The sequence below is a fragment of the Trichechus manatus genome, unplaced genomic scaffold (assembly GCF_000243295.1).
Source record: "Trichechus manatus latirostris isolate Lorelei unplaced genomic scaffold, TriManLat1.0 scaffold00088, whole genome shotgun sequence".
Lineage (NCBI taxonomy): Eukaryota > Metazoa > Chordata > Mammalia > Sirenia > Trichechidae > Trichechus > Trichechus manatus.
The window spans coordinates 1,991-18,327 of NW_004444024.1; the positions used below are offsets into that span (position 1 = coordinate 1,991).

At 42.7% G+C, this 16,337-nt stretch overlaps 2 protein-coding genes across 4 annotated transcripts; one reads left to right on the forward strand and one right to left on the reverse strand.

Annotated features, from left to right (window-relative positions):
- The first annotated feature begins 636 nt into the window (after positions 1-636).
- LOC101347518 (E3 ubiquitin-protein ligase TRIM21-like) lies at positions 637-11,270 on the forward strand. 3 transcript variants are annotated; one of them, XM_023736502.1, is made up of 7 exons: positions 637-738; positions 2,445-2,899; positions 3,366-3,461; positions 4,550-4,780; positions 7,695-7,717; positions 8,397-8,497; positions 8,829-11,270. In XM_023736502.1, the coding sequence occupies exons 2-7, from the start codon at positions 2,492-2,494 to the stop codon at positions 9,377-9,379; spliced, it is 1,410 nt and encodes a 469-aa protein (XP_023592270.1). In that variant the 5' UTR covers positions 637-738; positions 2,445-2,491; the 3' UTR covers positions 9,380-11,270. The 3 variants fall into 3 exon arrangements, with proteins under 3 accessions (XP_023592270.1, XP_023592269.1, XP_012412638.2); XM_023736501.1 differs by lacking the exon at positions 637-738 and adding an exon at positions 826-1,231; XM_012557184.2 differs by lacking the exon at positions 637-738 and having other exon boundaries at positions 1,254-2,899.
- On the reverse strand, positions 8,823-16,306 carry LOC101347772 (olfactory receptor 52B4-like). The gene is made up of 2 exons (XM_004382007.2): positions 12,066-16,306; positions 8,823-8,924 (listed from the first exon to the last, which is right to left on the reverse strand). The coding sequence occupies exon 1, from the start codon at positions 16,304-16,306 to the stop codon at positions 15,371-15,373; it is 936 nt and encodes a 311-aa protein (XP_004382064.1). The 3' UTR covers positions 8,823-8,924; positions 12,066-15,370.
- Between the last annotated feature and the right edge of the window lie 31 nt (positions 16,307-16,337).

A 16,337-nucleotide genomic window follows, 5' to 3' on the forward strand; every position in this document is an offset into this window, starting at 1 on the left:
TGAATACAGTGACATGGTTTGGTAGATTTATCACTTTTATTACCAAACAGCCAAAGAGAATGACAGGATCTGCCCTCCACGGTACCCACACACCTTCCCATTCCCCAAGCTCTAACCAAGGGTATCCGCAAAAGTTTCTGTGTCCCTGATGCTCACTGCAGGTAAGGTAGTAAAAATCACCCCTATTTTCCCGACAGCCCAGTTCCTTCCTTATGCCCTAGTAGGTGACCTTGTCCCCAGAGGCAGTTAAGACGGGGCATGACACACTTCTCTAGAGTGAGCAGTTGCAGCAGAGGGGAGAAGAAGGACAGAAGCGGACACATAAGCCACAGAGAGTAATTTCAGATGTAAAGCTTAAGAGGGATAGACTATGGAGACTCTGAGCCTCAGTTGCGTGGAGCCAGGAGAGGGAAATGGGAGTAAGGCACTAAAGTGGATAATGGAACAGCGTGAGCCTAGGACGAAGTGCTGCTGAGTTTTAATTCAATCCCAGCTTCCAAGAAGCCCAAGTCCAGGAGCTCAGAGTCCTCTAACCCCTACTCCTCTTGTCTCTTCCCATTTTCCCTCCCACTTCTCTTCCCTCTCTGCTGCTCTTCTTTCTCTCCCTCCACACCCATTTCTCCTCCCCTCCCTTCAATTCTCCTCCCACTCTCCTCCCCTTTTTTTCTGACTTGCATTTGAGAGGAAATCGAAAGTGAAATTAAGACTCCATAACAGACCATTGAGTTCCCTGGTGAGGTGAGTGAAGCTGGCTAGGCCAAGGGACCCCAGCCCTGCTTGGGGACCTCTCCCCTTACCCAGATTAGAAGACTCCCTCCCACCTCTACCCTAGAGCCATTGGTCCCAGTTGCCCCTTCTCTGCTGCAGTAGTTGGTCGACCCAGCGATTCTTCCTGCTCTGGCTCCTCTGCCTAGGAGGAATGCGGGGCTCTGAAGTGACTGTAGAAGTAGCCCGCAGGAGCTGGGCTGCCCTGATGCAGGCGCCCATGGAAGGAGGAGGGGGTGCAAGAACCTGGGAGAATGAGGATTGTAGCCCTGAGGGAGGGTGGCACAGAGGAGCCCAGTGTGGAGTGGGTCAGCAAACTCTAAACAGAATTTCCCTTCCCCCCTATCTCCAAAAATCCACCTCTGCAGGTGAGAGGGACAGGGCTACTCAGGACATTGAACTAGGATGTATGCTGGCCCAAGACAGAGCTGGTCACTGCCCTGGAGGAAGTGAAAACAGGAACCAGGTAGCTAAGAGAAGAGCCCAGGGAGTGCTGGCCGCACTTCTTGCGTACCAAGTGTCACCTCCCTTCCAAAAACTTCTCAGGGGATTTTCCCCATTTCCCTACCCCTCAAAAGCAAAACTCTGAAATTTCTTCCTCCTCCTTCCTGTCCCTTCCTCTTTTGCATTTTACAGCCTATGTGACCTTCTGCAAATTGAGTCTGTTTGTTGCTGCATACATATATATGTATGTCTGCATGTGTGTATATGTGTATATGCGTACATATATATATCAACATTTGACTCCTGCCGTTATTGTAAAGATTAATGAATTGGCCCTAGGTGGTGCAAACAGTTAAGAGGCTCGCTCTTAAAGGTTGGCACTGTGAGTCTATCCAGAGGCACCTTAGAAGAAAGGCCTGGTGATCTACTTCTGAAAAATCAGCCATTGAAAACCCTATGGAGCACAGTTCTCCTCTGACACACATGGGGTCGCCATCATTAAGAGTCAACTGGACAGTAACTAGTTTATTGTTATGATTAACTTCTCAGCAAAATCAGTGATTGATTGCACGAGATGGGAGAAGATGGATGGACGGAAAAAGCCTTGGCCCTGAGGGAAATCTTTATAAAAAATTACCAGAAGGATTCCAAAAGTGGTAATTGGTAGAAATGGTCCTAGTGTGAAAGTTAGAAACTCCACAGCCTCCTATTCAGACCTCCCACAGCCTGAGCCCTCTGACTCAGCAGCTCCCACCTGGACATCCCTCCAGTAAATCTGGCTGCTATGCATGCCCCAAACAGACAACCTGATGTAGCTGAATGGGCTCAGCTCCTAGCTGGACACAGGATCTTCTTTTTTCTTTCATCCCATCTTCCCTTCCTTCCTTACTCCCTTTCGTCATTCCTTCCAGGCAGTTGGATTGTTTTCCCCTTGGATTGTAATGGGGAGCCTTTGAAGGGTTTAAACTGGGGTGGACATGACGAAAGTACAGTTGTAAACTGTTTTATCTCTGAGGTTCTGGACAATTATCTTTGCCTCTTTTGGAGACTAACTTTCCCCTTCTGTCTGGCCAGACTATGGAGGAGAAGCCCTTGTTATTCAGATTGATGTTCTTGCTCTTTCTTGTTTTTATCCCCTCCAGTTCACCTCCCTCCAATGTTTTCCTTTGAATCGTTTTATTTTTCTCACACAACCCTTCTCATCTTCTCCTTTCCTTTTCTCCTCTCCCCTCTAGTCCTGCACAAGATCTCCGTGGTGCTGCTTAACAGGGACATTGCCCCTATGGCTTCAGAGATGTCCCTGTCAACGATGTTGGAGGAGGTAACGTGCCCTCTCTGCCTGGATCCCTTCATGGAGCCTGTGAGCATCGAATGTGGCCACAACTTCTGCCGAGCATGCATCTCTGAGGTCGGGAAAGATGGGGGTAGTGTCTGCCCTTTGTGCCGGCACAAATTCCTGCTCAGGAACATCCGACCCAATCGGCAGCTAGCCAACATTGCGGACAACCTTAGACAAAAGGGCCAGAGGGCCGAGGAGGACTCAAAGGAGGATCAGTGTGGGATGCATGGAGAGAAACTTTACCTGTTCTGTGAGGAAGATGGGAAAATTCTTTGCTGGGTGTGTGCCCAATCACCAAAACACCATAACCACTCCATGGTCCATATTGATGAGGCTGCTCAGGAGTACAAGGTAAGGCCTTAGCACAAAGCATGAGCAGGAAAGAAGGAGATGGGCCCTGATCAGTGTTTTGTTCTCCAGAGCTTGGGATAGGAGAGAGTAGCCTCTGGAGTTGAAGGATTGGGGAAAGAAAGGAAGGATGTCTCCCTCCATGTCTAATCTAGGTGGAGAATTACAGACTGAACACAACCATCTCATTCCCCAGGAGTAGGGAATATGCTATGGGAAAATGCTGCAAGGATCATAGTTCCTTGTGGTTTCCCTGCCACCCTAACAGTGTGGGTCTAGTCTACAAGAAAGCATCAGACTTTTTCTGAAGTCTTCCTATCCATCAATTCCTACCCCTCTCAGACTCTAGTACGCCATCCTTCTCTGCACCCAGGCTTTTCTAAGAACCAAGATGACCTTCCCCCACCCCGTGTTACCCCACCCTACTTGTAAGTCTGGTTGGGGATTGACTTGCTCTCTCTCTCTGCAGGAGAAGCTCCAGGTGGAATTAGAGAAGCTGAGAAGAAGGCTGGAGTTGGCTGAGAAGTTGGAAGTCGATGTTACTGAGAAGAGAACAGCCTGGAAGGCAAGAGTCACACCCTGAAAGGGATCTTAGATCAGAAGCCAGGGCAGAATTCAAGTTCGTGGGCTCAGCTATACCTATCTGAGTAGCTATAGGGTTGGTATATCTCACACTCTGAGAACCAGCCATCCTCTGTGTCTCCTGATAAAGGGGAATAAGAAAGAAGGAGGCTAGAAGGAGAGCTTCCAATCAAACACAAGAGTGAGAGTCTATAGGAGAGGGTGCTGAGTGGAAGAAGCCATATCCTAAAGCTCTCTGCTTCTCTGAGCCCAGTCTCAGCAGATGACAGTACCAGTGCCTTGGTGTCTGGTACTCAAATGTCTCTCAAGAGAGAAACCCAACCACTCTGCCTTTCAGGAAATGGCAAAGGCTGTGAGGAATAGGCTTAAATGTTGAAGTAGAGAAACCAGTTTGAGCAGGTGTTTGCTTGACCATGTTTAGATCACTGGTCCAAAGTACAACGGAGAACTAAAGTTTACTTCCCGCTGGTGATTTGCTAGTGGAGGAGGGGCGGGTCAGGGATTGAAGAGGAGTAGAAGGAGCTCGTGGACAACAAATCCCAGAAGAGGAAGACTTGAGGTGAGAGAGGGCGGAGTCAAGCTGCAATAGCAAGATGTGACCCTCCAGTTACCAGCAAAAGAGGACAGGCAAAGAATATTCCAGAAACTTCCTTTTCCTATGACTTAGAAATGGTATTGTGAGCCTACCTGTGTGAGGTTTTTGGGGGTGGAGTCAGGTGTTACTCTCTTAACTCATTGAGAAATGAAGGCCATGGGGCACATTTGAGAGGTGACTGGCTTTTGCAAGAGAGGTTGAAGAAAGTCTTGGATGTCATAGGCTGATGCAGCTGTGATTGTGGGCCAGCTTCAGTGTGCTTCCACCAATCCCAATCTCCTCTTAGACCCTCATGCCTTAAACACTAGTCTCTCCATCAAAATAATATGTGTGTGTGTGTGTGTGTGTGTGTGTGTCCCCAGACGGAACCAGAGTGGTGAATCTGCAGAGGATAGAAATAGGTACAAACATCCTCCATCCTTGAACCTTGAGTGATTCTGATAAAAACCATACCTCTCTTTCCCTTAACAATAAAGAAAAACATTGAGGCGCACAAATCAAGGATTCACGCAGAGTTTGTACAGCAGAAAAACTTTCTGGCTGAAGAAGAACAGAGGCAGCTAGAGAAACTTGAGAAGGAAGAGAAGGATCAGCTGAGAATCCTGGGGGAGACTGAAGCCCAGTTGGCCCAGCAAAGACAGGCCCTGCAGGAGCTGATCTCAGAGCTGGAGTGGAGGAGTCGAGGCTCAGCGCTGGAACTGCTGCAGGTGAGACCAGGGAGAGGCTGCCTCTGAGATTCAAGGAGTTACCGGGGGGGAAGAAAAAACAGTTCCCTGGGTCTGCCATTAGAGCAAATGGAAACCTGGTCCTTGGAATATTCTTAACCAAAACAAACTGAATTAGGATTCATGGATGGTTTGTACAAGGCATAGAAAGATACAAATTTAGGAGGGAATATTCCATGCAGCAGAGTCCTGGGTGGTACAAACAATTAACATGTGGAGGTTCAAGTCCACTCAGAAGCACCACAGAAGAAAGGCCCTGGCAATCTACTTCCAAAAAAATCAGCCATTGAAAACCATGTGGAGGACAGTTCTGCTCCGAAACACATGGGGTTGTTCTGAGTCAGAAGTGACATGATTGCAACTGGTTTGTTTTTTTTTTTTTTTAATTCCATGCAACAATGAAGAGAAACGGACTTCCTTGGTACATGCCTAACATGTACTAAGCATGTGACCTTGACAGGATCCCTTAATCTTTCTGAGTGCCAGATTTCTCAAATGTAAAATGAAGTTTACAATATTACATATCTCAAAGCATTTTTGTGAAGTTTAAATGAAAGAATCCACTAAGTTCCTTAGATGAGTGTCTGGCCATGGGGAGGTTTTAATAAATGAGATGAAACTAAAAACACTGAAGTGAAAATCAAGAGAGAGTAGCCCAGCCCCTGCCCTGCTGTCAGTTCTCTCCATGACTCTAGGTTAAGTCATTTTCCTTTCCTGGACCTAATTTCTTCATTTGTAAAACAACAGGGGTGCGGACTGGACTAAATAATTGGGATACTCAAAACTTCAGCCATGAATGTATCATCTTTACACTTTCTGCTACTTCTATGACTACCCAAATGATTTTAACATGTTGTTTTTCGTTAAATTTTCTCACTTTTTTTTTAGCTTGAGTAAGTTTAGTTTAGAAGGACATTTATCCCAGGCAATAATAGCCAAGAAATTCTCCTCTGATATATTGTTGTCAGGTGCCATCAAGTCAAGTTCAACTCATAGCAATCCCATGTGACACAGTAGAACCACCCCATAAGGTTACTTGACTGTAATCTTTATGGAAGCAGATTGCCAGGTTTTTCTCCCATGGAGTCACTGGGTGGGGTTTGTACCGCCAACCTTTTGATTAGCAACCGAGTGCTTAACCATTGCACCACCAGAGCTCTTTGTTGATACGTTACTTATATTCTATTCTAATTTATTTTGTAACAATAATAACTGCGAGCTCTTAAAAAGCACATATTACATGCCAGGCATATCCTCATGGCAATGCAGTGAGGTGGGTGCTACTACTATCCCCATTTCATAGCTGAGAACACAAAGGCACAGAGATGTTAAGAGTCTTAGTGAAATACTAAAGCTAAATAACTAGACCAATTCTGCCCAAATATTAAGAGGTAGAGCTAAGATTAAAATAAGTACATAGCTATTTTTTAAAAATTCATCAATACGTGATCTCACTTATATGAAATGCCCAGGATAGGCAAATGCATAGAGATAGAAAGTAGATTAGTAAATACCATGGGCTAAGGTAGGGAATATGGGTATGTGAATATAGGAAGTTAATTCTTAATGGGTACAAAGTTTCTGTTTGTGGTGATGAAAAAGTTTTGGAAACAAATAGTGATGAAGGTTGCACAACATTGTGAATGTAATTAATGTCTCTGAATTGTACACTTAAAAATAGTTAAAATCGCATGTTTTATGTTATATGTATTTTTCCACAATTTTTAAAAAATTCATCAAGGAATATTCTACTTCAAATTATCTTGTATCCACTGTATGTTTGCCTCACTTTGGGGAACCATGGACCAGAAGGTCTCAGAAGTCTCTTCTGCTCTAACATTCTACACCCACTCTTCACTTATCAACATGGTTAGGTTCCAAAGACCAAGTCATTATGCGAAAATCAGCATTTATGAAAATGAAGGATGACCCCATCAGATCACAAAACGGAGGATGACTACATCATTACTAAACTGCCAAATTACATCATTACATAACTGCCAAACCACTGAGAATCATGGCCCCGCCAAACTGACACATAACCTTAACCATCACAGCCAACGTTACTCTCTGACTGTTACTGCCAGATGTACATCATTAATGTGCTAAATAAAGAGTAGAGTTTTTACTGTCATAAATGTGAAATGTTGGATAACGAGATCATTGTTAAGTGAGGAGTAGATGGACAGTTCTTCTTTTCCCACACCTTTTCACCATCTCTCAGTCAGATGTAGTCATGAAACATTTCTTTCTGGTTTGTGCAAAAAGGCTGATTTGATTCGGTGGACCTGACAGGCTCTCTCCTCCCATTATGCAAATCTTATTTCTTCCTGACATTCAACTGGGCTTTCTAATACAGTTTTGACTGGGCCTAGGACAAGCCTACCAGTTCTTATGTGAGGGCCCCCATTTCCCTGCACCAGAATATTCTCAGATGATTTGATTTTATATACAAGAGGGGCAACATTAAGTATAGCACAGGACGGAGATTTGACCAACCAGCCCTTCTCCCCTAAACAACTCAAGCCCACAAATGAGATAGAGCAGTTTCTGGGCATCCTGTTTTAGACAGTCTTTCCCTGTGACTCTCTCTGTACCTCAGCCAGGATGGACTGTTCTCTCCACCACCCTGCATCTAATTCATTTTCTGAGACAGAATCCTTAAACTGATTATCTTTCCTCTAGCAATAGGTTACACCCATGCTAGGTTCCTAGTTACCCACAACCATGCACACACTATTTCTGCCCCAAGCTTCTCAGAAACGGCTCATGGCCCCTAGAATAGGACAGAGCAGTGCCCTAGGAGCACAGGTTTGTATCACATCACTCGTAGGACCAAAGTCTCAATGATGAACCAGTGACTCCAGAACTTACTCTCTGTCTCTTTTCTCCTCAGGAGGTTACAAGTATCCCAGAAAGGTAAGGAGAGGTTTTTTTTTCAAGGGGAGGGAGTGACAAGAAGCATATATACCTATGAAAAAGATTATTGAGGTAGAAAAACATATGCTGAAGTTTTCCCCATCCTCCTCCCTATTCTCAAAGACCTGATCCTCCATAAAATGTTTTCCAGTCTCAGAAAGCTAATTAATGGATATCCTCATTGGTGAGCTGCCCACAGTGACTGGACTGTAATATCTTCACAAAGCGAAGCACTGGCAAACAGTGAAATTCTGGGAAGTTCTGAGTCTACAACCTGCTGGGATTCCCTTTTTAAATGGAATTTAACCTGTTACAAACCTCCGAGAAGGAGCCATAAGTAAGACCCACAGCATGGGTGTGACACCTCGAGGTTCCTCACAGAAGTGATTCAGCCTGTATCCAATGGCCTCGCCTATAAAATGCAGTAGAATGTGCTTACAGGGTGGCCAGTCTTGGAGAGGAGATAGGGACTACCTGCATACTGCAGAGGCTCTTGTAATTAGGAACTCTTGAAAAGGAACTCAGTCTCCCCACTCCCAGGGACTGAACACAGGAGATGCTTGTAAATTTGTGTTGAATTAAATTATCACAGTAATCCATGAGGGAGATTATGACATTAGGGTACCAGAAGGATGTGATAGGAGTTGGAGACAAGGTTCTCAAACTCTGTTTCCCTCAGGAGTGAGGCCTGTAACCTGAAGGAGCTGGATATTGTCTGCCCAGACGTGAGGAGTGAGTGCCGTGTGCCAGGGATAAAGAAGATGCTGAGGACATATGGAGGTGAGGCGAGCCCTAGGAGTTGTGGGACTGGCCTGCATGGGAAGCAGAAGGGTACAGCAAGGATGCAGAGCCAATGCCCAGGGTGGGGGAGAATGGCAGCATCTAGGAGAGAGGGCAGGTTCGAGTAGGTGGGACAGGATGGAGATAGCGAAGGTGTCCCTCAAAGGTCAAGGCAGGGGCCAGAGTTGGATGGGATGCCATTTCCTCACACTGAGGCTCAGGGTCACTCCCTCATCCACATTCCATAGTTTACACATGCACAGGCCACTGACCATCACCACCCCCAGTCACTCCACACCCTCCAAGCCTGAACATGGTCCCTTCTCTGCAGTACACATCACTCTGGATCCAGACACAGCCAATCCATGGCTCTTCCTTTCTGAGGATGGGAGACAAGTGAGTCTTGGAGAAACCTGCCAGGAGTTGCCTGAAAATGAAGAGAGATTTGATAGTTATCCTGCGGTCCTAGGTGCCCAGTACTTCCACTCCGGAAAACTTTACTGGGAGGTAGATGTGACTGGAAAGGAAACCTGGGACCTAGGGGTTTGTAGACACTCTGTGAAGAGGAAGGGGCAGTTTTTGCTCAGCCCTGAGAATGGCTTCTGGACAATTTGGTTGTGGAAAAAACAAAAATATGTGGCTGGCATCTCCCCCGAGACTTCCCTCCACCTTCAGGTGCCTCCTAGCCAAATTGGGATCTTCCTGGACTGTGAGACCCACACTGTCTCCTTCTATAACATCACTGACCACGGCTCCCTCATCTACACCTTCTCTGAATGTGACTTCGCTGGGCCTCTGAGGCCCTTCTTCAATACTGGTTTCAATTATGGAGGACAAAACATGGCCCCTCTGACCCTGTGTCCACTGAGGCTGGGATGGTAGGGGTCCACCAACTATTGGTGGCTTTCCTCCAGACACTACTACCTGCTCCCTGTTGATACCCTTCTTATTCATTCTCCCCGCCTCTTTTCATCAACTCTGAGCCACCTCTACCTCTGCAAAGGTGTCAGCATCACAGTCAGCAGGCTTTGGCACTGAAAGCCAATGCCAAGTGGCTTTCAACAGCAGTATTCCTGCCCTAGATTGTTTATGAATCCCTCCAAGGAAGCAGAATACTTCTATTTGGTCCAAACTCATCTGGATCAACCAAAAACACATTTCTGCCTCCTTTATGTGACTCAAGTTTTGTTTTCTTCTCTCCATCCCTATATCCATTGCCTCAGTTCAGATCTCTGTTCTATCTTGCTGAATTTACAGAAAGTTTCCTGAGGGAATTATGCCTCAATCTATCCCATTCAGACCTTGTTTCTCATCCACATCTAGGAATATCTTTCCAACATGTGAGTCTAACCTGATAAATCCACTCTAACATGCCGATTTTCCCTAAGCCTTTGGAAACCTTCTTCTACAGTATACCAAGGCAGGGCTGGTGCTTCAGCTTGATTTCCTGTAGGCCACTGCATAATTCATGCTTCAGCGACCCAACCAAATAAACTATAAGATCTTTTCCCAAACTCTAGAGCTGAAACACTGAATGAAGAATCTGTGATTAAGTGGGCTATTATTAATAAACTCAGACTAATCCAACTTTATGTTCCTTGTACCATTGTCCCACATCTTTAATAACCATGCCCACACATATTCCCCATGTTTCTGTTTGTACATATTAGAAAAGTCAAGCAGTTCTTCTGGAGTACAGCATACCTCCTCCTGGGTCACACTTTGTATTTCACCTTTTGGGGCTCAATTGGACTTAAGTCAAGTTATAGGTCTAGAAGCAAAAAAGGGTGGCAGTGATGTGTTTTTAGAACATTCAGCAATGTCTTGTAAGGTATCTATCTCAATACACTTATGCAGTCTCATCACCTTTAAAGCTAAAGTTGGGTAGAAGTTGAATTAGATCATCTGTGAAAGAGCTCTTCGAGCTCTAGCATGCCATAGATCTTAGTTTCAAGCTGTTACTGAGCTAAGAGCTATGAATAACACTTCAGTTTCCACCTTGATCACCGGAATGTGGTATACAGTACATCTCAGAAGGAAAATGGTAACTGAATTGATTATCCAATTTAATAAAACTTTACTGAGCCCAAGGAGCCCTGGTGGTGCAGTGGTTAAGTGCTCTGCTGCTAAACCAAAGGTCAGCAGTTTGAACCCACCAGCCCACGCCACTGGAGAAAGAAGTGCCGGTCTGCTTCCGTATAAGTTCACAGCCTTGGAAACCCTACGGGGCAGTTCTACTCTGTCCTATAGGGCCGCTTGAGTCTTTGAATCAACTCAAGGGCAGCGGTTCTGGTTAGTGAGCACATACCATATGTGCCAGGCGTGGTTTCTTGAGGACCTATGACCTACTTGGTGGGAGACAGACAATTAAGCAGTAATGTTTATCTATATAATATAGAGAGTATAGGGAAAAAGTTAACACAGGGAACTGTGGAAACATGGACAACTCCCTGAGAGCTCAGAAACAGTTTCCTAAAGGTGCCATCCTTAGTTGAACCTTGAAGAACAAGTAAGAGTTTGCCAAAGGTCTTAGTTATCTAGTGCTGCTATAACAGAAATACCACTGTTTGCTTTAGCAAACAGAAATTTATTCTCTCACAGTCTAGGAGGCTACAAATCCAAATTCAGGGTGCCAGCTCCAGGGGAAGGCTTTCTCTATCAGCACTAGAGGAGGGTCCTTCTTATCAGTCTTCTCCTGGTCTAGGAGCTTCTCAGCACAGATACCTTGAGTCCAAAGGATGCACTCCCCTCCTGGTTCTTCATTCTTGGTGGCATGAGGTCCTCTGTCTCTCTGCTCACTTCTCTCTCTTATATCTCAAAAGAGATTCACTCAAGATACAGCCTAATCTTGTAGATTGAGTCCTGCAATATTAACATAACTACCTCTAATCCTGTCTCACTAGCATCATACAGGTAGGATTTGTTTTGAAAGATTAAATATAAAAAAATTATACCATAAAAGGAACTGGAAGAAAATTAATGTAAACAATAATCAAATGGTAGCAACCCCATAGGACAGAGTAGAACTGCCCCACGGGATTTCGAAGGGTGTAAATCTATCCGAAGCAGACTGCCGCATCTTTCTCCCAAGGAGCAGCTGATGGGTTTGAAGCACCAACCTTTCGGTTAGCAGCCAAGCGCTTAACCACTGCACCACTAGGGCTTCTTAACACACGTTTAGTACTCTACAAATATATCCTAAAAAAAAAAAGTTAACTAAATATTCCACCTTGGGGATGTACCACAAGGATTATCAGTCACTGAAATTTATCTTCTTTATTTTGCTTAGTTTGTTTATTCATCAACATATGTTTTGAAAGATTAAATATTAAAAACATTATACCATAAAAAGAACTAGAAGAAAATTAATGTAAACAATAATCAAATCATAGAGTGAAGAACATTCAGAGATTAAAACAGTAAAACTCAGAAAGGAAAAATTGAAGGATTTGAAAATATGTGACATATTCCCTTAAATAAAACAAAAGCCAAGCAAACAAACCAAAAAAAATTCTAGAAATTAAAAGTTTAAAATCTTGAGAAAATAATGGCAATAAATATTACTCACTTGGGGAAGTTATGTATCATCTCTGAGCCTCAAATTTCATGACTGTAAAATGAGAATAAAAACAATGGGTCTGATGTGAAGATTAAATGAGATTAGGTATGTAAAAAGCTTTGCCCACGTAAAACAAATGGTTGTTGCTATTAATCCACAAAGAAATACGATATCCAATAAACCCATTGCTGTTGCCATCAAGTCGATTCCGACTCATAGCGAGCCTATACGATAGAGTAGAATGCCCCATAAGGTTTTCAAGGAGCTAGGGGATTTGAACTGCTGACCTTTTGGTTAGCAGCCATGGCACTTAACCACTGGGATACCAGGGCTCCAATATCCAATAAACACAATAAAATTTGTTCAGTATCTCTGTTTATGAAATAAATTCAAGTTAAAGGAAAATGAGAAAGTGATTTTTACCCTATCACATGGCAAATTTATTTTTAAATGGAACTACTTACTAAAAGCTAGTAAGAGAGCAGTAAGTTTGGCACTTTTATGCATTTCATAGCAACCCTATAGGACAGAGTAGGACTTCCCCACAGGGCTTCCAAGGAGCACCTGGTGTATTCAAACTGCCGACCTTTTGATTAGCAGCCAAACATGTAACCACTACACCACCAGGATGTCCTGCATTTCTGACAAGAGTGAAAATTAATAACTTTTCTAGATGCAATTTTCTAGCATTCAGGGGGAGACTAAAATCTTCATTCCCCTCACCTTTTTAAGGTAATTCTGTTTAAGGTAAAAATCAGGCAAAACGTAATTCCCACCTGCCCCACCCCCAAAAAAAAGGCAAACCTTATGCACAAGAATGTCCCTAGCACAGTATTATATCATTAATGATTAGAAAAACTTAAATATTAAAAACGGAAAGAATGAGCATCACCTCAATCAGGCAGTCAAGGTTGATATCAGTAGTGATAAACAGGGTCAGATAACTCAATAAACAGGGTAAGCACAGGCTTACTTGTGCTTACTCATGAATCTGTAGGGCACAATTTCACATGGGTTTCACCACATCTTTGAAGTGGGGGAGAAACAGGTGGAACTGTGCACTACAGATTTGTAAGTAAGCACAAGTAAGCCTGTGCTTACCTCACTTACTGGGTCATCCATCCCATCAAGGATTGTAAAGTTGAAGAGGCTTTGCTTCTGTAAGAAGGTGCTATGGGGTTAGAGAAGCAGATGCCACTTATACCTAGAGGAAGAATCTTCAATGTGGTGAAAAAAATGTGAAGTTGTCCACTACAGATGATCTATCTGGTAAGCAAAGTAAGCACTGTACTTCCCTCGCCTATTCAATAATCCTCCCTTGATGATAAATCATGTAGATAGTATATACCCATGTGATGAGAGTGGCACTTTACCTCTTTGATATTCTTCCCCAAAACACAAAACCCCATTCTAATCATGAGGAAAATGTTAGAATTAACCCAATTGAGAGATATCCCACAAAATTCCTCACAACTACTTCCAAAACTGGTAAAGTCATCTAAAACAAGAAAAATCTGATAAATTACCATAGCCAACAAAAGCCTAAGGAGATATGACAACTAAATGTGACGGAGTATCCTGGTTCGGATCCTAAAAATTACATTAGGTAAAAACTAAGAAAATCTGAATAAAGTATAGACTTTAGTTCATAATAGTCTATCGGCATCGGTCCATCAATTATAACAAATGTAACATACTAGTATAATATGTTAATAACAAGGGAAATAGGGTTTGGTGGTATATGAGAACTCTTTATACTGCCTTCCCAATTTTTCTGTAAATCTCAAACTGTTCTACAACAAAAAAATTACTTAAAAATACAGTGAAAATAAAATAAAAGGATGATTCAGCAAATTATGCTATTTGCATTTGATGGAACGTTATGCGATTATTAAAAGTCTATAAACAAGAATTTTGTTTTGGTTATTTTTTTACTTGGCAACAATGTGAAAAAAATATATGCACTGAACAAAGCCTATAAGGAAGTCAACTAAAATTTTAACAGGGTTTATACTAAGGTATCTTCTTTATGCTTACTAAGATTTTCCAGTTCTCTTAACAACAGTTGATTTGGTGCCTTTAAGGAACCCCAAGAATGAAGGACAACTCCGTAAATTTAAAAAGAAAAAATAATTGTAGTTCTGTGTAAAGAATTTTTTAAAACACACTTTCTTAATAAAATATTAAAATGGATACAGTATAGCCATTAAAATGATTATAGAGATCTAAGTGTATTGTCATGTAAAGATGGCCACAGTATGGGGCTATGTGAGAATATCAGGCTACCAAATCATATATAAGGTATGAATGTGTGTGTGTGTGTGGTGTGTGTATAATTATAGTTAAAGTAAGAGTTATATATAAAATCTGGAAGACTACACATGAAAATGATAACAGTAAATTATTCTTGGTGGTGGGATCATGCGTAATTTTCATTTTCATTCTCTTCTTACTATTTTTCTATTTATACTTATATAAAAAGAAGTAAATGTTCTTTTTTAAAGTACCAATGATGTGTTATTATGTCATAGAGGAAGTACTGCCTCATGTTGAGATGATGTGGTTAATAATGACCTCACTGAGTAAGGGACAACGAGCTGAACTTTGAAAGATGAGTGGTGGCAACTCATAAAAAGGTCAAAGAGTTAATTCTAGGTAAATGGATCACTTAAGAAAAACGCACTAAGACATTTAAAAACATGCCTGAACACACAGAAATTAGAGGTAAACAGTTTCTTGAGACTGAAGCACAGATTAAATGAGAGTGATGTGGAAATGGTTGCTGGAAAGGAAGTCTGAAAACAGATTACTAACAGTATTCCGTACCGTGTCGAGGAAGATGATTTTTGAGGAACAACTCCTAAAAAGTAAAGAGTTAGGAGCACGACTCCCTAACTGTCCTGTTAACACCCCTCATAACTTCAGGAAGTATATGAAAGTTTTAAGTGGGTGTCCAGAGATATGGTTAGACATCCCAGGACTTAACATAACTCAAAGCAGAAAACTTCATGATTATCTAAACAAGACTCTTAGTATTACATTGACTATACCCAAAACTCGATTGTTTATAGGGTTAGACATGACTACTAGAGAGCAACTTCTTTATTCCTCGTATAATGAGTTGTAGGTAACTCAGTCAGCCCACAGGCATTACCTTCAGATTTATTAGAGAGGCAAGTCTCACAACTTCAGGTAAGTTGCTCCATAGGTCCAGAAGTCTATGAGCCATTTTTCCAAGTGACTCAGTTTTTATTTTTCTGTTCACTATTACCAAAGCACATCCAATGAAGGGCCAAAATTTCTGCCATCTGTAGTCATTTCTGCTTTGGAGAAAACACATAGACCACTTGGTCTCGCATCTGCTTAGTCTTGACCCCATAAATTAGGGAATTCAGCATAGGTGGAGCAAGTAAGGTGGTGCTGGCCAGCAAGATATGGACATGTATTAGTCCAAAGCACTGTTTAAGAACTGAGAAGATTCCAGGCCCATAAAAGAGAATCATGACACAGACATGGGAGCCACATGTATTGAAAGCTTTGTAGTGAGCATCTTGGGAAGGAATGTGAAAGACAGCATGGAGAATCAGAACATAGGAAGCAAAAATTAAGACAACATCGAAGACCACTGTGAACATTAAGATAAAAAACCCATACCAGGTATTTATGCAGATGTCGTCACAGCCATACTTGGCCAAGCCAATGTGTTCACAGAATGTATGTGGAAGGATGTTATTTCTGCAAAAGGTCAGCCTCTTCCGATGAAACGTCATGAGGAAAATTATACAATGTGCTCTCAAAAAAACAGCCACACCAATTTTCCTAGTCAGGGAGTGGCTAAGAATTGTAGTGCATCTCAGGGGGTAACTTACTGCAATGTAGCGGTCAAATGTCATAATCAGCAAGATGCCTGACTCAGAGATGAAGGAGGAAAGCTGGAAGCAGAGATGGGCAATGTAACCAATATGAGAAATTTCCCTATAATTGCACCAGAAAATGGTCAATACCTTGGGTTCTGTGGTGGTAGCAAAGACAATGTCAACTCTAGCCAGCATACAGAGGAAAAGATATATATGTTCGTGGAGGCCGCTCTTGGTGAGGGTAATGAAGACGAGCAGACCATTCCTAAGGAGAGCAAAGACATAGGAGATGAAGAAGGAAATGGAGATCCACGTGTGTAAGTCTTCTTGGCCTGGAATGCCCAGCAGATAGGAGATCATATGGTCAACACCAGCGTAGTTGAAGCCAGCCATTCCTGAGACAGACTAATGTGGACTTTATCTT